Source organism: Ornithodoros turicata, chromosome 5, assembly GCF_037126465.1.
Source record: "Ornithodoros turicata isolate Travis chromosome 5, ASM3712646v1, whole genome shotgun sequence".
NCBI classification, from domain to species: Eukaryota; Metazoa; Arthropoda; class Arachnida; order Ixodida; family Argasidae; genus Ornithodoros; species Ornithodoros turicata.
This window is the reverse complement of record NC_088205.1, coordinates 54,716,105-54,740,988: the sequence shown is the minus strand read 5'-3', so window position 1 is coordinate 54,740,988 and position 24,884 is coordinate 54,716,105. Positions and strand designations below refer to the sequence as shown.

Here is a 24,884-nt window from a genome sequence, read left to right as displayed (position 1 = left end):
TGCTACAAAAGCTTCTGAGGGAAGCAAAGGAGAAGCACTTTCAGAAGGCTATTTACGAGGCGGCAGGGGATGGTAAAAAAACATGGAGAACAATTAACGCCGCTCTTGGCAAACAACAGACCAACCGCCAGATTAACGGACTACAGGGCGAGGGGGGTGTTCTTGTGACGGAACCGACACTAATAGCAGAAAAGTTCAATTACTACTTTTCCCAGATCACTGCCCAGGTTTCATACTTGCCATGCGTACCATGCTCGATGCCGGTTCCACGTTACAACCCCATTTCCTTCTTTCTGGAGCCCACAGATCCCCAGGAAATCGAGTCTACTATTGCAAACTTGAGAAATTCTAACTCCAAGGGGCACGATAATATTCCCATCGCATTACTGAAATATATTGCTGCTGGTATATCATCCCCACTAGCAGAAGTTTTTAACGACATATTTCAAAAAGGCACCTTTCCAGATCAACTGAAAATCGCCAAAATTATTCCGGTCTATAAGAAGGGAGACACACAGTCACCGGGAAACTATAGACCGATTGCTATACTCCCTGCTCTAAGTAAAGTCCTTGAAAAACTTATTTTGAGAAGATTAGAAAGATTTTTTTAATAATTATGACCTCCTATCGCATTCACAGTTCGGGTTCCGCAAGGGAAGATCGACCATCTCTGCACTTGTAACCATTACGGAAAAGATTAGAAAGAATATTGACTCAAAATTATATACAATGGGGATCTTTTTAGACCTCAGTAAAGCGTTTGACTTGATTGATCACCAGCTTCTATTAATGAAACTAGAGAGATACGGCATACGAGGTGTAACACGCAACCTAATTGAGAGCTATCTCAGCTGCCGGGCTCAATACGTTTCAATTGGCAATACACGCTCTGTTGAACGTTCTCTATCTCTAGGCGTCCCACAGGGTTCCATATTGGGACCCTTCTTATTCTTAGTTTTTATAAACGACCTCCCTCAGTACTTAGAACCTACATCTACGTCAGTCCTTTACGCCGACGACACGAACATTTTTATTGAATGTAACTCACTTAATGCTCTTTTTGATAAAGCAAATTCTACTCTGGAAAGATGCACGTACTGGTTGTCTACGAACAAACTTGTCCCTAACATTACGAAGTCAAACTATGTCCTTTTCACAACGCCCTCTGTGCCCATTAACATCGACGGCCTCAGTGTTATGCTTTCAAACTTTAGCCTTGCTCGTGTCTCGTCAACAAAATTTCTAGGCGTCACACTTCACGAGCATTTATCTTGGCGCCATCATGTAACCGAAGTCATGCGCAAAGTTCTATCGGGGATCCATGCATTATCAAGAGCTAGAACTCTCTTTTCGATTCAGACACTACTACTCATTTATAGGTCATTGATTGAGTCACACATCATGTATGCACTAGAAATATATGGGTTAACTTACCCAACACAGTTACAGCCTATTTACCTGTTACAAAAGAGAGCACTACGAGTAATTCTTTCTCTTCCGGCCTATGAGAGTGTCACATTTGCATTTGATGCGTTGAGTATATTGGATGTATACAAGCTTACCCAGCTGAGGCTATGCATACTATTATTTAATGTTATCCATGGACATCTGCATATACAAAATGTTGACCTCTCATTTTATTCGTCTCGTTATTTGTTACGGAAAGATGAGTATATCCTCAATGCTCCCACTCCACGAACAAACTTTATGCTACATTCAATTTCTTACCAGGGCCCCAAAATATGGAACACCCTCCCCTATGGTGTACGTGCAATGCGAACCCTTAGTGGATTCAAGCGGCTACTTAATGGGTACCTGTATAATGGTACTATACAATAATCTTTAGAGAAGATGTCTTTTTATAATGTCTGGGTTGTGCTAAATGTATAGGCATGTTTTGCATTTTGCATATTTATTGATATGTAAGCCAGTGTCAGTTTTTTAGCCATGTAATGACCTTTTGTAAAAACATTAATGCAGTTTTTCGTTCATGAATATCCTTTGTTATAATCTTTGTAGTCTTTGTATCTTCTCTTTTCTTTTTTTTTTCTTTTTTTTTATTGTTATCCACAAGACCATTTCTTATATAAGACTTCTTATATAATGCTGTCTAGCTTACAGGGACTGCTTTACAGGCTTGCCCTCGCAGTCCTCTTGAAACCATGTATCTTGTACTTTCTTCTAAAATAAAACAAACTGAAACTGAAACTGAACTGAAACTGAATCGTCTTTCGTATGACTGAGCGCAAGTCTTCAGCTGCCACTTCTCTAAATGCGAGGTCGCCGGACAGTGCCTCGACAGCGGCCTTGTCGGCTTGCTCGTTGCCACGTATACCTACGTGACTTGGCACCCAGCAGAGTGTTAGAGAGAAACCTTTGTTTGTAATTTGGCTGAATAAATGCTGGGCCTGTTGCACAAACGGGTTCTTTTGTTTCCGTAAGCTACATATAGCTTGTAGACAGCTCAGGTAATCAATGTACACGACTGACGTATCAGTGTGAGAGTGTAAAACATGATTAAAAGCAAGGATCACAGCATATACCTCTGCACTGAAAATGGAAAAGGTGTTTGGCAGACGGCGAGACACAACAGACGTGCCTGTGACCATTGCACAGGAAACCTTTGAGCCCGCTTTCGAGCCATCCGTGTAAAGGGCGACATGGTCTCTAAAACTGTCCTTTAATGATAAGAACTCCTGCTGGAGCACAACTGTAGAAGTTTCTTGCTTTTTATATTTTAATAACGATGTGTTGTGGGGTGGTGCTGGTTGCCATGGGGCAGGCTTCCCACCACTTGCTACTAGAGTCACCCTGCCCTGGTCAGGGAAGCCGTAAGCTTCCATTTCCAGGGAGTGTCGCATACTAAAAGGAGGGATGACAGAAGGTCTGTTCAGAAACAGCTGCTGGAAACGGGTTTCTGTGGCACATGCTAGGGCAGGGTGCTGCGGGTAAGATCTCACCTTCATTGCATATGTAGAGGCAAGGTAAAATCTCCGTTTTTCCAGCGACCATTCATTGCACTCTGCATACAAGCTTTCAACTGGAGATGTTCGAAAAGCTCCCAACACCAGACGGCGATCCTGGTGGTGAACTGGGTCTAAAATTGCCAGGGCAGACCTCCGTGCAGAGCCATAAACCAAAGACCCGTTGTCAAGCTTTGAGCGAATGACGGAAATATAAATACGACGCAGGACTTCCCGGTCTGCATCCCAAGACCTGTGCGACAAGATCTTGAGTATATTTAAGGCCTTCATTGACTTGACTTTGAGATTTTTTATGTGAGACACGAAATTGAGCTTTTGGTCAAAGATGACACCAAGGAATTTGTGTTCAGGCATGACAGTAATATCCTGGCCATTCATTCTGAGTGTGGGCTCAGGAAAGACACCCCTCAGTCTTGAGAATGGAACACAAACCGTTTTCTCAGGAGAAAACTGGAAACCGTTTTTGGTGGACCAGTCTGAAAGCTTGTTTATGGTGAGCTGGAGCTGTCTCTCGCACCTGGAAACGCTTGTGGAAGAACAGGATATTTGAATGTCATCCACATATAAGGAGTACGTGACAGACGGTGGAATTGCATGGACGACAGAGTTCATCTTTACAATAACGAGTGCTACGCTTAGAACAAACCCCTGCGGGACTCCATTCTCTTGTGTGAACAGGCGGGACTGTACAGTTCCCAGCTGCACCCTAAATGTTCTCCCCTGAAGAAAGTTTGCAATGCAACGGAAGAGCCGACCACGTATCCCAAAAGAGTGTAGGTCACGAAGGATGCCATACCGCCAGGCGGTATCGTATGCCTTTTCGAGGTCGAAAAAGATGGATACACAATGCTGCCGTCTGACAAAAGCCTCCCTAATAACAGTCTCCAAACGCAATAGCTGGTCTGTTGTTGAGCATGCAGTTCTAAAGCCACACTGATATCGGTCTAGGCATACATTTTCTTCAAGGTAGTACATAAGCCTGCAGTTCACCATACGTTCAAAAGTTTTTCCTAAGCAAGTGGTAAGGGCAATAGGCCTGTAACTGCTTGGACTGGAAGGATTTTTCCCTGGTTTTAGCAGTGGAATGATGATCGCCTCCTTCCAGCGGGACGGGAGGCAGCCCTCATTCCAGAGAGAGTTAAAGAAGCATAGAAGAGTTTCTAGCGATGAAGGTGTTAAATGCTGCAGCATAGAGTACGTGATGCGATCTGGCCCTGGAGCTGTCTGTTTTGAAATGCTCAGTGCTCTTAAAAGTTCTGTTATGGTAAAAGGCCTATTGAAAGCGTAGTTGTCGCCAGTACCACATGACAGGGTGCACTTCTCGGCAGAATCCTTGATCTTCAAGAACTCCCGTGTGTAATGAGCAGAAGAGGAAACGTTTTAGAAATGTTCACCTAAGGCGTCAGCCTGGTCTTCGATGCTCTGACACGTGCTTCCATTTATTTGCAGAAGTGGAACAGAGAAGCTCCTGTAGTCGCCTCTGATTTTTTTCAGTCTCTCCCATACAAACTTGGATGGAGTGCTACTATTTAAGGTGGATACGAAATTTTCCCAAGATTGCCGTTTCGCTCGTTGCCGTGTCCACCTTGCTTTCGCACGGGCTCTTTTAAAAGCGAGTAAGTTTGCTGGGGTTGGGTATCGTCTAAACTTACCCCGTGCACGGTTATGCAGGTGTTCGCACATTCACTCGTCCACCAGGGCTTGCAGCGCCTAGGGAGACGACCTGAAGATTGCGGAATGAATTTAGTGGCTGCGTTAATAATAATGTCTGTAATAGTGTCATTTGCTTCATTAATGCCGAGTCCATGAAGTGATTCTGCTGACAGAATGGCTTCTTGTTTAAAGGAGCCCCAATCGGCAAATTGTGTTTTCCAACGGGGTGGTCGGGTAGTGAGGGTAGCTGCCACTTGATTGAGTTTTAATACAAGAGGGAAGTGGTCGCTACTGTAAGGACTGTCGGCAACTGTCCATGAAATGTCTTGGAATACAGATGGACTACATAGTGAAATGTCAATAGCTGAGAAAGTCTGTGAAGCCGAATTGACATGTGTTGCACTCCCTGTGTTGAGAAGGCAGATTGGCAAAGATGTTAGCATTTTCTCTAACATCCTATCTCGTGTGTCAACTTTTGAGCAACCCCACAGGTGATGGTGTGCATTAAAATCTCCAAGCAGCAGAAAAGGCTGTGGCAGCTGTCTGAGAAGGTCTTGAAGTTGCTTTTCTTCGACCTTAGCTGATGGTGGCAGGTACAGAGAACACACCGTCATCACACGGTCAGTGCAAATCTGCACTGCAACAGCCTCAAGATTTGTAGAAAGTGGGACATCTCTCGTGGGGAGTGTTCTCGCCGTGAGGATGGCCACACCTCCAGAAGCACGTGCAGCATTCGTTCGGTCTTTTCTGTATACGTTCCACCGTCGGAGGTGGCATGGATTTTCAAAGTTCAGATTAGTTTCTTGAAGACAGAAACAGACAGCACTGTGTCTGTCTGATATATCATCGATGTCATCAAGATTCCCCAGAACACCACGACAGTTCCACTGAACGATACTCTTGCAACTGGAACTCATTAGGAGTAAGCAGAAGAAGGGGATCACCAACGACTGAAATGCAACCTGAAAACGTGAAGACCCCGTGAAATGTGGAAACATGAATGTAGAGAATCAAGGAGTAGAGAATCATTGTATCCTTGGTGGAGGGGCCTTTTGCTGTTCTTTGCCTTTCAGACCCCGTCCTCTGCCGGTGTTTTTCTTTCTCTGCTCTTTGCCCAAGGACGAAGTAGTAGTACTTGGAAGACTCGATGACGACTTCTGCGATAAGCAGTCGTCATCATCGACATCCATGTCTTGGCTTGTACTTTGGGACAGGCCCTTGGCAATCCCATCCCAAACGGAGGGAGATACAACAGCCTCCTTTGAGGCTGTGGCGGCCTCTCCCTGGGTGATTGGCTGTGTGGCCACTGGAGGAAGCACCTCTGTGACCCTCTCTTTGAGTTGGGGAGTGTGGTGTGGAGGCCCAGAGGTCTGGGTCTCCACTGAAGCTCTGAGTGGTGCCACTGCCCTGCGCACCACATCAGAGAAAGTTCCTTTCTTCTGGAACTGTAGCTGGGTTCTCGCCGCTCGGTACGTGACGTTTTGCTCAAACTTTATTTTGAGAACCTGTTTCTCCTCCTGCCAGAAAGGACAGGATCTGGAGTACGCGGTGTGGCTACCTTCACAGTTGGTGCAACGGATATCATTTGAGCATGTCTCTGACGAGTGGTCTTTGCCAGCACACCTTGCACAGACAGCCTGTCCACGACACACATGCGAACCGTGGCCAAACTTCTGGCACTTGTAGCAGCGTTTTGGATTGGGGATATATGCCCTCACATGACAGTTTTGATAGCCAGCTTTGATTGTTGATGGAAGACTGTGGAGCTTGAAAGACAGAACTACGTGTTTCGTGTGAATCTCTTTCCCATCTCTGCGCATCACGATTCGTTTTGCTGAGACTACACCCTCGTCAGCCAGCCCTTCCTCAAATTCGGAGTCTGAGCACTCAAGTAGTTCACTCTCAGATATCACACCTCTTACGATGTTCAAACTGCGGTGAGAGCTTACGGTTACAGCTGTTTCTCCGATGGTGGTGAGGGAATACAGTGCATTACTTTGTTTTCGGTTCTCCACTTGCACTTGAATGTCACCACTGCTCAGCTTCTTGGCGCTGTAGTTCTTGCCCACTACACTTTCCAATGCTTTAGCAACTGCAAATGGTGACATTTTCGAAAGTGGTTTTGTTTCGTCTTTGGAGTGTACCACGAGAAACTTTGCATACCATGGTCCAGGTTCGGGTCTGTATAGGAAAGTATTCTTATGCTCGGTGCGGGACCTTTTCAGGCTCCGATCATTGGGTGATAAAGAATTAGAAGCCATACATATAATGGAACTATTCGGTGCAAAAGTCCTGCCGCCCACCACGGAGTCCAACCAGGAGACCGCGCTTAGCGCCGTAGCAGGTACTTCACAGTATACCCACGTGCAGCTTCTGGAGGGTGAAAGGCTGCCCAAGGTTGACCCTTGCCGCCAAAGTAGGTGAAAAGAGAAAGGGAGCAAAGGGGGGAGAAGATAAAGAGAAAGCAATGAAAGGAGAGATGGCGACTAGCTGAATAGTCCTGGCCGGGCCTTCCAGGACCACCCGTCTATGGGAAGCAGGGGCCAAAGCAGTATGTTGTTTTCCGGAGGGGCGCCGAAGGGTCCAAACCAACCTCCGAGTCCACTCAACTGCCAGGATCCCCCTTTCCCCAGACACGGGAAAGCCACGCACAGCTATACGGGGGGTCTCCCTCCTGCGGCGACCCAACCGTTGGTGCAGAAGGGGGCTACTGCGGCTGCTGCCGGGCGATGGGGGCGCCAAGTTCCCGACGCCGGGGCCAAGAAGTATGCAAGAATTAGTAATCTCTTTGTGCAGAAGCAACTGTTGTATCATGGGAACCTGATACACGAAAGCGACTTCTGCGAGAAGCAGTAGCAATGCGCAATGCGGGCAATTCTGTTAGTGTGGCCTCGGTGTCCATTCTTCCTGTCGTCTTTTGTAACCTTTTGTACTTTAGCTTTACCCTGTTCCCCTTTTAGTCGACGCTGTTCTTTGGCCCCTTTCAAAGCTCTTCATGCTCTTTTTGTCACGTTGTGTGTTTACACCTCTGTGATACACACTGCTTTTGCAACTTTTCGCTGCTTTGAGTGTTGTGTCCTGGTGACTGTGTCAAAAGGAATGTTTCTTTGTCAGCAGTAATAAAAAGAAAAGGAAGGAGTGCCAGGAGACTGATTTTCATAACCGATTTATAAGCCCGAACACGCCGCTTCCTTATGCTCTGGAGCCAACCTCCACAACGCACCTGCTCTGAAGCGAAGCAAACCAAACAACGCGAGAACGCCAAGGTCAACCCTCATTTTCTGTCCCTTACGGATGCCATCCAAGTGCAGCACCACAGAGTCCCCAACTCTAAATACAACGCTGAACGGCAAGCACTTCCCCTCCCACACATGATACATCCGATATAACAGCCCGCCGCTCCTTAAAGGAGCATTAAAGTGGTATCTAACATGGCCCAAAACTGCTGTCATCTTGTAAAGCAGTATGTGAAAAGCATTCCCACAAAATATTTCTGTCCAAAGTTGCATCACCACGGTGCAATTAATTTGGAAAATTGCTGCCGCGGTGACAGGCCGGAGGCGCTCCAACAGCAGACCACACCCACTCTAGTGTGACGTTCGTGGTAGAGAGCCCCTCATTCGTTCGTAGGAAAAACCGTCTGCTACGAACATTGCGAGCTGCTTCTTGTTGACTTCTATTATTTAGATGATTTATATCACGTTTTCTTAAAAAAAAAAGAAGCATATACGCAGCCTGAGAAAACAAGATATCGATCACAAGAGTAATATATCCGTGGTTTCTGTGCAATCTCAGAATTCACAGCAGCAGAAAGCTAGCGATGGCGGCGGTATTGTGGCGCCACCTGTTAGCCACTGAACCAACTGCGCGGTGAAAACTGTCGGACAGGCTGCACACTGTCGAGAAGCACGGGGTTTTTGCTGTACAAACGCAGTTAATTTCGGGCTGCACCATTCGTTCTTCCCGTGGTGCCTGCGGTCCCAAAAAATCGTGGTTGTGTCGTGGACAGCCTTCAAACCCTCTGTTTCGGACATCACGAAGCCGGAGAACGCATGGCGTCTCCGAAGCGGTAGCAGACGCTCCGGCCTGGGCGATGTTGCTCACCTCGATCATGTGAGGAGCGTCCTCACCACTTGCGTCACATAGTGACGTGTGTGCTGGCGCTCATCACGTGCCTATCGTGAAGGCGAAGGAGGGTGTTTCGCGCGCGGGAGGTTCGGGGAGCTATTGCAGGCGTCCCAATTTAGCTACGGTTGCACTAATTGTGGGAAAACTGTTTTCGGCCGCATAACATTCCACACTGACCAAAAACAGAAACAAAGTTGTGGGCCTCTAGACTGCTCGTTTAATGCTGGAGGCATCCCAACAACGGCACACCTGCTCTGAGGCGACGCAAAAGTAATAGCGCGAGCGCGCCAAGGTCAGCCCACCTCCCCTGCTCCTTGTCATTAATCGAAGTGCAGCTCCGCCCAAACGACCGAGACCCCGACTCCAAAGCCTGAACATTACTTTGAAGTGCAACCTCCCCTCTCCCTCCCACCCACCAGAAGCAAGGTCACACATACACCTGAAGCCTTCCCGCCACTACCGTTAAGCTCGGATTATCACAGGGCACGAGAACAGGTACGCTGAAAATGGGGTACCATATTCATGTCTAGCCATGCATACTTCAATGGGCAGTTGTATGCAACCACCCACCCACCCACCCACTTACGGCTAATGTCATTGTCAACCCCACACCCTAAACCGCAGATTTCAACTTGAAAGACCCTCGCAGGGTCTTCAAATCCAACACCTCATCTTTGCACATAAGTCAACATCAAATCATTGCTTGTCACTCAACATTACTGTCACCATCACATCATTGCTCATAATTCAACATAAAATTCAAATTCACATCACATCATTACCCATCATTCAACATCAAACTCAACATCACATTACATCATTGCCCATAATTCAACATCAAACTCAACATCACATCACATCATTGTTCATCATTCAACATCATTGCCCATCACTCAATATAAAATCATTCTGAGTGATGTGATGGTGAATGATGTCCGTGATGGACATCATGAGTGAATTCACCGACATATGATCGTGTCACCTGCTCCGCACAACCCGCACGTCAAAGTGAAAGAGGAGTTGATTCGACGGACAGCAGTGTCGGAGCAGCGACGTCTTCAACAGCTCCTCATCGCTGAGGAACTAGGTGACAGGAAGCCGTCGCAACTTTTGCGACGCATGCAGCAACTTATTGGCTTCAACACACTGGACAACACGATTCTGCGTGAGTTGTTTTTGCAGCGCCTGCCATCGCAAGTGCGCATGGTGCTTACAGCAGCAGGCGATATCAGCATCGATGACCAGGCACGTCTCGCTGACCGCATCTTGTAACTTTCGGTTCTGTCAACGTTTGCGTTTGCGTCGGTCGACGCAGCGTCGAGCTCGAGCTCCGGTGTCTCACACACGCCACCTCTTCAACAAGTTGTGCCAGTGTCCGATTCCTTCGCAGCACTTACGACCAACGTCCTGCAACTACACTTGACAAACATGGTCGCCAATATGCAAGGATTCCGCCGTACGGCACGCTAACGCGGTCGAATACCATCACGGTCCCGTCGGACGCGCTCAGCTTCACCAGCCGCCAACAGTACTATGTGCTGGTACCACCGCACGTTTGGTGACGCCGCCCAACGCTGCCGTCCACCCTGCGCAAGATCGGGAAATGCCACTCGCAGCCAATAACGACGGCTGGTGCTGCCGGGGAAGGTGGAAGCCGTCTCTTCTTCGTCGCTGATAAGTGCTACGGTACGAGGTTCCTTGTAGACACTGGTACTGACGTAAGCATCGTCCCACCGACCCCACAAGACCGTCGTTTGCGCTCTCCAGAGTACAAGTTGCGAGCAGTTAACCACTCTGCCATCGCCACTTACGGGGAACGTTCACTGACTCTGAACCTAGGACTTCGCAGAGCATTTCAGTGGATATCCGTCATTGCTGATCTTCCCCATTCCATTCTCGGAGCGGACTTTCTCAAGTTCTTCGATCTCCTCGTTGACGTACGCCGGAAGAGGCACGTGGACAATTCCACCACCTTGAGCATCCACGGCGTGCCATCTTCTTACTCCTCCATCGGACTTACATTTCTCCTCCCTTCGACATCTACTCGATTTTCATCTCTTCTGCGAGACTTTCCTGATGTTGTGCGTGCTACACCATCTCCTACGCCAGCGCGTCACAACGTCACTCATCACATCGTGACTAGCGGTCCGCCTGTACACGCTCGTCCAAGACGCCTCCCTCCTGAACGTCTTGCAATTGCTAAGCGTGAATTCGACCATATGTTGGAGATGGGTATCGTTCGCCCATCTTCCAGCCCATGGGCATCCCCCCTGCATATGGTCCCCAAAAAGAATCCTGGCGGCTGGAGACCGTGTGGAGACTATCGTGCGTTGAGCAACATCGCTGTTCCGGACAGATATCCAGTCCCACATATCCAAGAATTCATGTCTCATCTACATGGCGCCACAATGTTCTCCAAGATAGACCCCATCAAGGCCTACTTCCAAATCCCGGTAGACCCTGCGGGCATTCCCAAGACGGCCATCATAACACCTTTCGGTCTCTTTGAGTATGTCCGTAGGCCATTTGGCCTCCGTAACGCCGTACAGACCTTCCAGAGATTCATCGACGATGTGTTACGCGGACTCGACTACGTCGATGACATCCTGGTCGCCATCACGTCAGAGGAAGAGCACGAACATCACCTTCGGATGCTTTTCCAACGACTGCACGGTTGACTGCACGGTTTCTCACGGTTGACGCTTCGGACAAAGCTGTCGAAGCCGCACTTCATCAACGAGATGACTATGGACATTTGCAGCCACTCGAATTCTTCTCCAGGAAGATGAAACCTGCTGAAACCAGATACAGCACATTCGGCCGCGAATTGCTCGAGTGTATCGGGCTGTCAAGCATTACCGCCATTTATTGGAGGGACGTCAGTTTACCATCTTTACTGACCACAAGCCCCTCACATTTTCCATCAAGTCCGGCAGTTCGAATCATTCCCCGCGAGAACTTCGTCACATGTCTTTCGTAAGTGAATTCACCACCGACATCCAGCACCTCGGCGGAAGTAGCAACGTCGTCACCGACGCGTTATCGCGCCTCGACGTCAACGCCATCGCCGCTTCCCCGTCTCCCGATGTCGATTTCACTGCCATGGCTACAGCGCAACGTGAGGACGCCGAGTTGGAAGCCTTTCGAAATTCACTTTCCACCAACTGCCAGGAAGTCGCCCTACCTGTGTCCGCACAAACCCTCATTTGTGACATGTCGACAGGAACACCACGTCCATTCGTACCTGCCGCATTCCGACGCCAACTGTTCGACTCGCTGCATTCCCTTTCGCATCTCGGGATTCGTGCAACGCACGGTTTAGTCACAACACGCAACATCTGGTCGGGTATCAACACCGATGTTCGCAACTGGACACGTGCGTGTATTTCTTGTCAGAAGTCCAAAGTGCAAAGGCACACCGTCACACCCTTGTCACGTTTCCTACAGCCAGATAAACGATTTGACCAAGTCCACATCGATATTGTTGGACCTGTACGATCATCTGGCGGACGCAGTTACCTGCTGACGATAGTCGATCGTTTCACCCGCTGGTCGGAAGCTGTGCCCATACCTGACATCAGTGCCGACAGTGTACCACAGGCTTTCGTGTCGGGGTGGATATCGCGCTTTGGCGTTCCCTCCACAGTCACGACGGACCGTGGACGCCAATTTGAATCCCGTCTGTTTCAAGCACTTTGCAGGACGCTAGGAACGAAGCATATCCACACGACAGCCTACTACCCTTCTGCCAATGGGATGGTGGAACGATTTCACCGGCAACTCAATGCGTCCCTTCGAACTACTGAGGATCAATCCCACCGGCTGGAACGACTGCCGCTCGTGCCGCTCGGCCTCCGTTCGGCTCTGAAGCAAGATCTTGGCTGCAGCGTGGCCGAACTCATATATGGAACGTCCCTTCGCTTACCTGGCGAATTCTTCGTTCCCGTACCATCAGAAGCAGTTCCCGACCCCACCTGCTACGTTACACGACTGCAGTCAGCTCTACAAGATCTTCGACCGAAACCACCACGACAACCAGACCGCCGCACCGTGTTCATCGATGAAAACTTGAACACCTGTACAAACGTTTTCGTTCGGCACGATGCAACCCGCAAGCCATTGCAACAACCGTACGAGGGACCATATCGCGTCATACACCGACGAGACAAGCATTTCGTAATTTTCATAAACGGTCACGAAGACACATCTCCGTCGATAGGCTAAAGCCGGCGCACATGGACATCACGCCGCATGGGACTCCTCCGCCCACGACAATTGTGACGCGCTCAGCTGCCCGCCGTCACCCTGTATTCACACGAGTCAGCTTTCTGCCGGCAGCAAGTCGGGAAGGAGTGAGAGGATATCCGAGATAAACAAGGTCACTACGCGTCTGAAGACGCCCGCTCGTTCTCTTGCATTCACACGAGTCAGTTTCCCGGCGGCTGTCAGTTTTCCGATCCCTTCTGTACTGGTGTTTGCATTTCATCTCTGTGTAGCGTAGGATGGACCAATGAAAGAAAATCTTATTGCACTTGCGCTCCTTGTGGATGATGCAGAGTGCATTCACGTGAAAAACGGGACAAGATATGGGCCAAAGAATAGGTTCCGAAGAAGCGCTATGGAATGTAAAACAGCACTAACCCAAATCTCCGTGTGGACGACCCAAACGCATGTCGGAGTATTATGAGAATAAACGCGATAGCGTGCCGACAAGTGATCGACTGGCGATGACACTGTGATGTCGAGCTACAGGTAGTCAATAATTAATTACATTAAATTAAATCAAATCAATTTTTATTTTCCTTTCGGTAGGACGAGTGGCTTCCAATTATTATATTTTGTCTGATCTATGTCCTTGCTTCCTGAAACTTTCGAGCCCAGCGCTTCCTCATTGGCTTTCTCAGGTAAAGCGTCCCTTACGGGGCTTCAACAAAACTAAGACTCATTTGCCCCACGCTTTTATATTCTCTCGAATTCCACAATTCGACCCGCCCGGTGAGCCTGACAAGCTGTATGGGGAAACTGATGGAGAGAATGGTTCTGCATCGCCTCGACTGGTGGCTCGAAAAACGACGTGCGTTCCCTCACGAAATGGCTGGATTTCGTCGCCACCGAAGCTCCATGGATCCAGTTCTCGACCTCGTCTCTACAGTTCAACATGCTCGAGCCCATCGACGGATCGTCCGATCGGTCTTCCTCGACATCAAGCGCGCCTATGATACCGTCTCGCACATTTGTGTGCTGCATGCCTTGCGCTCGTTTGGAGTATCCGGTCGGCTCTTCATCTGGCTCCAAGACTTTCTTACGGACCGAACTGTCGCTGTCCGTACGTCCCAAGGCCAAAGCCCTCAGCATCCTGTTCCCCAAGGAGTCCCCCAAGGAAGCATTCTCAGCCCGACACTGTTTAACGTGGTGATGGCCGGCCTACACTCAGTAATTCCTCGCAAAGTGTCGTTCTCCGTGTATGCAGATGACGTCGCCCTTTGGACAGTAGGAAAATCACGCCCGGCTCTCCAGCGCCGCCTGCAGCTCGCTTTAAACAATATCCATACGTACCTGACGCACCTCGGGATGGACCTTTCACCCGAAAAGTGTGTCGAGCTCCCTTTCACGCGTAAATCTATGGCCAATTTCCCACTTTGGCTTGGCTCAAAGAAGCTAGAACCAGTACGCTCTCACCGCTTCCTTGGCGTGGTAATCGACTCGGACTTGCGCTGGGCTCGGCACATTAAACACCTTGAAACTAAAGTGCAGCGATGGCTCCCCGCAATCCAACATCTTTCTGGCCCAGGATGGGGCTGTGATCAGCGTTCCCTGCTCGCGGTTCACGCGGCATTGGTGAGGGCAACTGTGCTTTACAGCCTTCCTATTCTGCACAGGATATCAACAACTTCATTAAATACGCTTCGGTCCCTGTTTGCTCGAAGCCTTCGTCGATGCCTCGGAGTTCCACGAATGGCTGAAACACGACAAGTACTGGCTGAAGCTGGTGAGCTCCCGCTTGAAGTTCTCCGTGAACGGGAAACGGCTCGGCACTACCTCCGTTTGCGTGCTCACATTCCCCGCCACCCGCTACTCAGGAAAATTCGATACCGCCCTGGAAGCGACTTCTATCGAGTAGCGCAGAGGACACGCCAGACTCTCACTGGCTTCATAACTAAGGACACTATACCGCCGGAAGCCCCCTGGTCTCTCCCGGTACCGCCCACGTTTGTACGCCTCCCAAACCTTCTGCAACGAAGAGATCAGGTCCCCCCTCAAGTCCTCCGAGCCCATTTTCATGCTCTGGTAGACGAGAAGTTTTCTACGTTTACGGCAGCATATACTGATGGCGCATCCCGAAACAACAAGTCCGCCTCAGCCTTCGTCATTCCATCCGAAGGCGTCGTGCACGGAAGACGCCTTTCACATCCAACCTCCTCCACAGCTGCGGAACTCTATGCCATCCTTTTCTTTCTACAACACATCGCTGATTTTCCACCCCGGGAATGGGCAGTCTTTACAGACTCCAAATCTGCACTTCAAGCAATTGAAACTTCCGGCATACGAGGCCCATCCGCACCCCTAGTCACCGACGTGTTAATGGCTTACCACACTATCTACGCCGCAGGCCACAGGCTCGTTCTCCAGTGGGTTCCAGCCCATTGTGGTGTCGTGGGGAACGAGCAGGCCGACAGCGCCGCAGAAGCAGCACTCTCGTCTCGGAACCGGACCCGTATTGTTCTGCTCAGAGGAGACCGCCGTTCAATTCTGCGACGTCTAGTGACACCCCTGGCTTCCCGCCAACGGACAACCGACATTCTTCCCCCCTCTATGTTGAACAGAGTTGATCCCATGCTCGCTTTCCGCATGCCACGAAACACATCTCGTCAGGATGCTGCATTAATCCACCGCATGCGCCTCGATGTGGCCTTTACAGCTCAGTGGCGTTACCGCTTGAGACAAATTGATTCTCCCACCTGTTGCCACTGTGGTGCTCTTGAGGATCTGGAGCACATTCTTCTTCATTGCCCTCACTACGAACCTTCCCGAATCACACTCTCCGAGTCTCTTCGTCAGCTGGACTCTCGCCCTTTCTCCCTACCGAAATTGCTTGGTCCCTGGCCCAATCCAGCCCAGCAACGCTCTGCGCTCAAAGCTCTTCTGACATTTCTGGACACCATCGGACTTCGATCGTTATTGTAAAGGGGCTCGTTATTTTATTCCCCCCATTCCACCAAGCACTGGGGTAGAGTATCGCCTGTTGCGATGAAACTCCCCACTCTCCTAGGCCGAAAATAAAGTTGTTGTTGTTGTATTCTCTCGAATACCCCGTCTCCCCTTCTTCTTTCCTCCATTATCCCTTGGCACGAGCTCCTCCACACAGCGGCGGCTCGGCATGCTCGCATTTGTCGCCTAATACGGCCACATGTCTCTGTGGTACATGAGACGTCTACTATGTGGCCAGTCGGCAGCGCAAATAAGGTTTGCTCGGAAGAAAGAGAGGAAATATAAACTATAAATGAACAAAGGTATATAGCTATCGGTCGGAACAGCTAGCTGGTTGGAATAAAGGGAGGAAATAGAGAGCTACAAATGAACAGAGACGTAAGTGTTGTTTGAAAGGTGATGTTATGGCGCAATCGTTTGGACAGTCTTATCGAAATGAGCACAAACATGGGAGGCATGGCCTCTGCCCATGATGGCCATTTCTCCTATACATTCCTTTCGACCATGTTCACTACTACTGAAGAAACATTTAGCGGCATGTTGAGTGGACGCCAGTGCTCCAAAGGCGGCCGTTTCAAATGGTTTGGTCGTATGGTCAATGGTCAAATGGTTTGGCGAATAACTGGCATTCAGCTCGCGTTCAGTATGACACTCTGTATTCAGTTTGTGCGGTGAAGACAGCAGTAGCGCGAATTGGAAGAATGTAGCTCAAGAAGTCAACCGACAAGTAAATAAGTGCCATGTTCGTTCCCTGATTGTCCTCATCATTGTCCCAATATAACATGTTAGTTGGTGATGTCATTGCAGAACAATGTCACAGCGAGAAGTCGCGTCTACAATAGGTCGTCGGGTGGCCACTGTTGACCGAATTACACAGGCCCAGAGGTACGAACTAGAGTCACTGAATAGCTTCAGAGTACTGCAACTAAAGTTCAACTGACAGTTCTACTCCAGGGGGCGTCGTGTTGAGATGCCATATTGGCTCCGCTAAGTTCATCTCCTATGTTAAGGACAGATCCCGTCTGTAGACGTTCGTTCTTACTGTTTATTCGACCACGCTTTTGCGTCTTCCTTCACGACAATGGATAGAGGCCCTCTAAACAAAACCGCACGCGCTGTTACGGTCAACGCGCTGTAAAAATGTTCTTTCGGAGCCCTAGTCTAAAAAAGTCTATTCACGAAAAGGAAGATCTCTCACGAAGGGAGAAATTCCAGTATCTGCGTTCTTTGCTGTCCGGACCACCTGCAGCGGCGATAGCGTTTCGGAGATCAGCTGTCGCCGCTGCCGGTGGTCCGGACAGCAAATAACGCAGATACTGGAATTTCTCCCTTCCTGAGAGATCTTCATTTTCGTGAATAGACTGTCGAAACTGCTCCCAAAATGGTGGCCACTTCGCAAGATCTCCGTTAAAGGTCTGCAGCTGCAACCTTGGCAGTCGAACCGCAGTTGGCCTTCCACTGTTTGATATCGGGTTCGTTGATGTCGTGGTGGCTGCCCCAGTGTTCAGAACGTGTTCCGTTGCCTTCGCCTACAACAGGCTCGTCATCTTGAGGACTTGATATTCGTATTCGAGCACTGTAGCATACTCCTGATCCATGTGGTGATCAGTAATCAGCGGTTCTATTTCTCTATCCAAGATACTTAGCTCCTTGCTGTTGTGCAACAGCCTTTCCAGCAGTGATGCGTACGTTTGCGGTGTAGCAGTCGGGTCGGCCAGTGCTGCTGTCGCCTCGTTGAGGACCTTAGTCGTCTGCGTTCGGCATGCAGCTCGCTTTGGCTTCAGCCGGTCCATCGTTGATCTGAAGACGATAATCCTCTAAACGTTGAGACAGTCCCAGTTGGGTTCCTGGCTTCGATACAGTGGGAGGCCTCCGAGTTAGTCCCGGGTTTCGGCACCATGTAAAAATGTTCTTTCGATCTCCACAAAAAGGACATCCAAGACGACCGTGACCAGGAACCCAAACAACTTTATCGTCCTCAATGTTGGAACAACTGCATGGACCAGTCACAGACATCGCCCTCTTTGTCGTCTCAACCACAACCGGGAAGACGAAGTTGCTGACAAGCCCAAACCAAATACTAATTCGTTACACACTCCCCCGGGAAATGAGAATTCTCATTTGCAAAAGTACTCAAAGTGATACCTGCCCCACCAGCAAACTAGTAACCACACAACTCTAACAAATCTCTAAGGGATAGTGCAGTTGTACTGGTCTGCGCAATACTGTTTTGTCCGACAGTCTTACTGCGCACGCGCGAATGTTCTTGTCCCTGCCTGGAAACACCTCTGTGATGCGTCCGGTATTCCACAGGTGATGCGGTAGTCTTTCATTATGAACAATGACTAAGTCTCCCACTCGTAGCGTCGGTTTTCTGCTGGACGTCTTGGCCATGTGCGCTGACCTAAGTTGCAGAAGATATTCTTCTTTCCATCGTTTCCAGAAACGATCTAGTAGGAGCTGCTGTTGTCTCCAACGGGCCTGTAGATCCTCTGTCGGCTTCGTTACACTCCCAGAGAAGGATGGTAACGAAGTAACCCGCGTGCCGACCAAGAAATGCGCTGGCGTAAGTGGTTCTGCTTCATCCGCATCTGCAAGTCAGAGGACGTGAATTTATGGCTGCCTCCACACCGTGCAGGATCGTGGTCAGTTCTTCAAAACTGAACCGGTTTTTCCCAAGGATCCTTTTGAGATTGTTCTTCACCACTCGGACCAGACGCTCCCAAAAACCACCCCACCACGGATCACGCTCCACAATGTACTTCCAGTGAATTTCTGTTTGTCTCAAGGCAAGCGCGGGGCCCGGTGCAGTGAAACGATGCCTGATGAACGATGGCCTGATATAAATATGATGGAAGCGCAAAAAAAGAAATAAAAGAAAGGAAGAAGAAGAACAGCATCACGGCCAGAGTATAGCGTTTGCGCCATACAACGCCAAATCATCAGCGACAGAACAATAAAAATGCTTGAGCAGTACGACAAAATCTTTAGTAACCTACTACTTACTCTTACTAAGTGTTGGGGATTTGAAATCTCGGGTTTCATTTAAATTCGAATTTAAATCCACAAGAGAGACTGGTAGATTTTATTTGGATTCTATTGGCGGCTTCATTGTGAACAGGATTTGGATTCGTATTTGTATAATTTGCCATGAAATTCATCCTATATGTTTGAGCGATGCGCACGCTAGCGCGACTGTGGCACAACGGTGGCTCCGGCTCTGACTGCCTCTGCAGCACTTTGTAATATAATGCTGGCAGTAAAGCAATACACTTCAATATTCAGCAAGCCTGCCACTCAGAAGCCGACTCGGCGACACTTCATAGGATAAAAAACTGTTCTTCAGTGGTACCGCCCGAACGCTGCAACGACGGTTTTGGCACGCTGCTTACGTCAATTTATGGACTATAATACGAAGGCGGTTCTATAAGTTTCCGGCCCGAGGTAGAAAATGCGCGCGAATTGGATAATGCGATCAAGGACGCGTGGCGCCATTTGTTGGAGGGCCGGAGCACCACCCTCAACCCTCTCCATGCTTTTGTCGGTTGGAGAGCGGCATTTCAAATAGCCAGGATGCACTCTTCAGTTAAAATGGAAAAAATCGAGTACCGCGCTGTGACAAAATTCTTGCCAAAAGAGGGACTTTCGCCTAAAGAAATTAAAGCGCGACTGGACAACGTGTACAGGGAAGCCTCTCCGTCGTACACAACGGTAAAAGACTGGGCTAAGCAGTTTCGACTGGGGCGAGAGTCTATTGAAGATTATCCACGCGATGGTCGTCCAGTGGAGGTGGTGACACAGGAAAATTTGTCTCTTGTCGAGGAGGAAGTGCTGAGCGACAGGCGTCTGAAGGTGAAGGAAATCTCAGAAAGGCTGGGGCTTTCCAAAACAACTGTTTTTCGCATCATCGGCGAGGGCCTTCACATGAAAAAGGTCAGTCCGAGATGAGTGCCACGACTTCTCTCGTCAGTTCAAGAGCAACAGCGCGTCGTCTGTGCCAAAGAGTTTTTGGAGCTCTGTCAAGAGAACGAAGAAGAAATATTGAAGTCAGTTGTCACAGGGGATGAGACTATGGTGCCCTTTCGAAAAAGGAGTTGATGGAATGGCGCAAACCAGGAGAAGCACCCCCAAGAAAAGCCAAGGTCACACAATCCACAAAGAAGATCATGGCAACAATATTTTGTGATTGTCACGGGATCCTCCTCATCGACTTCAAAGAGAGGAACACCACAGTGAATGCGACTTTTGATGCTTCACTTCTGCACCGACTGCGAGACGCCATCAAGGAAAAGAGGCGCGGCAGGTTGAGTCGAGGTGTTCGGTTGCTCCAGGACAATGCCCCTGTCCACACGGCTTCTGTTGCCAAGCCTGCACTGAAGGAGTGCGGCCTCGAAGAAATCCACCACCCACCCTACAGTCCAGACTTGGCACCGAGTGACTACTTCCTGTTCTGAAACTTGAAGAGGAGTCTCAGAGGACGGCGATTTCAAAACGATAGTGAGGTGCAAGAGGCAATTTTCCAGCATTTTGCGGACAAAACTTTGGACATTTTTTCAAGGGTGTAAGAATGGTGGTTGAAAGGTGTCAAAAGTGTATCGAAGTTAAGGGTGACTATGTCGAAAAGTGATACACTTGTTTCGTCTCTATGACTATTAAAAGTTGGTCGGGCCGGAAACTTATAGAACCAGCCTCGTACTTCATCGGAAAAAAAAAGAACGAAAGCGGGAGAACGCTAGTACCAATCTTATCCTTCCTACTCCCCACCAGTTCTTGCAGTGCTGTATCGTTATGCTGCTCTCCCATCTCCTTATTTCACGCATTTTTCGTGCATGCTGCACAGCAAGAAATGTTTTGATGTGGCAGGTGTACCGTACCAAGACCAGCGACAAGGAAGTAATAAGCATGGCGTTTCCCGCAGCACAATATTGACGCCCTCCAATCAAGTTCCCATTTCTTTTTGCACCAGTTTATGCGCATAGGGCTCCACTGAAGTAGATGTCTTCCATATGTTTCACCTCTTTTTCTTCGTTCCGCGACTGTTAGGAATTCGTGTTTGTAATTAGGTATGACGTGTAAAAAATCCGATTCTGAAAACATTCCACAGTTGTTCCGCAGTGTTTGTTCCACTTCTGGATTTGTGACGGATTTGAAAAATCCGGATTTAATGTGATTTGATTTACTAGAACAAATTTAAATGCGGACTTAATTTTGATTTGATTTAGAGTCTTCTGCAAACCGTGGATTTGATTTAAATCCGACTTGTTTCCTCAAATCCCCAACTTACTACACTTTTCTGCACTCTACTTGATGGTCCATTTTATACGTATTCATACGAAGAATGTAGAGGGTTGGGTCAAGAACCACTTGGCAGAAGTAACAACAAAATTATAAAACACTGAAGCTTTCCTTTAATGGTTACAAGCTTTCATGCAGTGGATTGCATTTCGTCAGGTACAGAAACAACAGCATTGGAGCTGCAAATATATTTACACTCGGATGACACACGTGAACATACAAAAAGGGTGTTTGTCACTAGGGATAAAAGTTGGCTAGGAGCCTGCTATGCGGTGAAGTTCCTTTCTAAGCGTGTGGGGTTCCACTGGCGCGTCAACAAAATGGCGCCGAATTGCACGCAACTGTTGCTCGTTCATACGAGTACGAAACTGTTGGTTACAATACTATGAAGATATAAATAGAGCGTTAGAGGCATAGTTATCAACTTAGAAAACTGCGAAAAGGTGGCTAAGAAGCAAGCAAACTGGTGAAGTTGATGCATAGTGTCAAATCCCGGGACTAGGGAACACGAAGGGACAGACAACACACGAGGTCTGAAACACAGCTGAAAACTTTACTTCACAGACCACAAATATATACACAGAGGGAAGGAAAAACACTCAAAGAACAAGACTTCAAGAACAAAATAAGAGGTCAGTTCGGGAGAACGAGCAGTCTGCTCAAGGCCGGACCGAAGATTACGGATAGGTTGCTGACGCATTCTCAAGAATTAGGGACAAAACGTAAAGCGTGCTTCACCTAGTACACCCTTGTGTTGAGCGAATCCCTACACGGCCAGTAGGCGCCATGCATTTTGGAAGCTTTTACTTTAATAACTTAATTTCACTTGCATAAATTGCAATGCTCTCTGGAATGTCTCGAATGTGTTATAAAATGAACATATTCACGCAGTTTGAACAGTCTACGAATAATTGCCTTGTTGCCACAGAGGTATATGTAAAATGCAAAGGCTCAATGGGAAAATGGGTGGACGCGCGCGAGCTCAGGGAACCGACAGTTTTCTACCTAGAGAATAATACTTTGGCAGAATGATGCAACTACACCTCTAGTATGTATATCCTGGAGAGCATTTTGATAAACGGAAACGTTTACAAGTTACGAGGCATGAAAGTTGCTGGCCTTGCACACGACAAGTACAAATTTGGTCGAGCGCGCCAGCGCAAGGAACCGACAGCTTTCTACCTCGAAACGAATAGTTAGGTAGAATAATGCAACTACGCCTGTAGTACTTAAATCCTGGATATCATTTTGATAAGCGGAAGCGTTCAATGGTTAAGAGACATGAAATTTGGTGTCCTCATCCAGCATCGCACAAGCTCAGGGAGCCAGCAGTTTTCTACGTAGAAAAGAATACTTGGGTAGAATGGTGCAAAAGCGACAGCGTACGATATACTGAAACTCACTGTTAGTAAGTTTTAGTATATCGTACGGTATCGCATTTTCGTACGTAAGCCACAACGTAGTGGTTCTGCGCAATGCGCAAAACTCTGTTTGTCTTGCACGTGCGCAGTACCACCAACGCTATCCCTTACGTACGCGAAGGCGATAGCGTACTGTATACTAAAACTCACTGGAAACTCCCTGTCCTGGAAACCGTGCCGCGAGCGTTTTTTTAAAATATATATCTAATTTTACTTCGGTTCTTAGTCGGCACACTAGGCAGACAAACCTTACGTGTAGCATAATTCCACCATTATTAGTGAGTTCTAGTATATCGTACACTGTCGCCTTTACGTACGTCAGGGATAGCGTGGTGGTTGTGCAGAATGCCCAAAACTATGTTTTTCCTGCGCGAGCGTAGAACCGCCAACGCTATTATGCCCTTCTGTATACAAAGGCGATAGCGTAGGGCATACTAAAGCTCACTATAGTAACTGGATCGTCAGCAGCGGCGTCAGTAGAGCGATGCCGGGGTGCGGTAGTCATTGGGTGATGGGATAGATGGTGGCTGACATGCCGTAATGGTACGTCATTTCCCTGCGGCGACCTGAGGAGTCCTTTGGGAGCACGAGCGTAAGTAAGGAATAGCGTGATGGTTGCGCACAATGCGCGTAGCTCTCTTCATGTTCTACGCGTGCACGAAACCACCAACGCTATCGCTTACGTACGCAAAGGCGATAGCTTGCGATGCACTAAAGCTCTCTAATGGAGAACGAGAACAGCAAGCTGGGCTTCTTGTCGTGACTGCTCCTCGTGTACTGTTTGGCACGCTACCATGTTGTTTAGTTCTCTAATGGAGAGTTTGAGTACATCGCACGCTATCGCCTTTGCGCCCGTAAGGAATACCTTTGGTGCTTCTTTGCACACGCATAACCAAAAAAGGCATTTGGGCAATGCGTACAAACACAACGATAGTGAGTGTTATTATGCCGTACACCGTCACCTTTACGTACGTAAGTAATCGTGTGGTGGTTCTGTGCCAAACGCAAAGCACTGGTGTATTGCGCATGCGCAGAACCGCCATCGTTATCTCTTGAGTACGCAAAGAAGACGGCGTACGACGTACTAAAACTCACTAGGCAGAGAGAGGACAGCAGGAAATAGAGAGATACAGCGGTACTATGCTTCCTGGGCGGACTTCAAGGGTACTGTATCGGCATTTGTCTTAGTCGTTTCTTGCAAAGCAGCGTCACAAAGGTCCGTCACACACAGACGCTAACAGACGTACGCGTTGTAACGCAGTAGTGTCGATTGCACTTATCTTTCCAGATTGAATTTTTTTAGAGATCACTTCGCACTGATTCAACAAAGCCACAGGGCGAAAACGTTTTGTATCATCATGTGTTACCACTGGAATGCTCCCTTGCATAGCTCTTTAACATTTTCATGCGGAGAGTGGTCAAAGTGGAGATAAATCAAAGTGGTCGACACGTTGCTCAAAGAATACGAGTGTAATAAAGGGCTATGGAAGGGAAACAGACCAGTGGTAATGAATGATAATGTAAAATGTCTTGGCTCTGTGGTCTTGTTGGATCAATGCGAAGTGATAGGCGAATCAGAAACTTCCCTCAACATGATGAGTGAAAGCGACACACATTCGACAGATAGAAACATTTCCGAAAACGAAGACATGTCCTTGAATCTAAGGAGCATGGCGAGAAAGAAGGCAACGACAGAACAAGATGTGATGTGATGTGATGTGATAGAAAAAAAAAAATGTAGGTCACGACAAAGTCAGACTGGCTACCCCAGACCACTTAGCCGCAGTTAGTCTAAATAAAAATAAAAAAGAAGGAGAAAACCCAGCAGTTGGGGCCGGAAGACTAGTGGGAACTAGTGGGAACACGTGTCACAAACGAGGGACCAGAAAGTCTCACAAAACGTCAATCAGATGAGTTTCTTCGAAGAAATCTAGCAGCGCTTTCAATGCAGCCAGAACAAGAATTAAGATCGCTTCCATATCTCTTACCGACAGGGTGTATTGCTTATACTGACTGGCGCGGGTAGATAAGCGTTCGTTCAATGTAAACATTGTTCCTAAGTAGAGGGAGAGGGGGAGCATTTGAAGTTGTATTTAAAGCCCCAGGACAGATTTCGTGTTCTGGAGGTACGGAAAATTTGCTTGACTGAAAAGTGGGGAAGGAGAGTGAGTGACGAATCCAAAATAAAAAGAAA

At 48.3% G+C, this 24,884-nt stretch overlaps 3 protein-coding genes across 3 annotated transcripts; 2 read left to right on the top strand and 1 right to left on the bottom strand.

Moving 5' to 3' along the window:
• Positions 1-5,662: 5,662 nt before the first annotated feature.
• On the bottom strand, positions 5,663-6,745 carry LOC135395865 (uncharacterized). Its single transcript, XM_064626952.1, has one exon. It carries the CDS (start codon positions 6,743-6,745, stop codon positions 5,663-5,665), a length of 1,083 nt encoding a protein of 360 aa, XP_064483022.1.
• A 4,987-nt stretch (positions 6,746-11,732) lies between these two features.
• On the top strand, positions 11,733-12,989 carry LOC135395864 (uncharacterized). The gene has a single exon (XM_064626951.1). It carries the CDS (start codon positions 11,733-11,735, stop codon positions 12,987-12,989), a length of 1,257 nt encoding a protein of 418 aa, XP_064483021.1.
• A 6,576-nt stretch (positions 12,990-19,565) lies between these two features.
• Positions 19,566-20,903, top strand: LOC135395862 (protein GVQW3-like). The gene is made up of 2 exons (XM_064626950.1): positions 19,566-19,907; positions 20,838-20,903. The coding sequence occupies exons 1-2, from the start codon at positions 19,566-19,568 to the stop codon at positions 20,901-20,903; spliced, it is 408 nt and encodes a 135-aa protein (XP_064483020.1).
• The last annotated feature ends 3,981 nt before the right edge of the window (positions 20,904-24,884 follow it).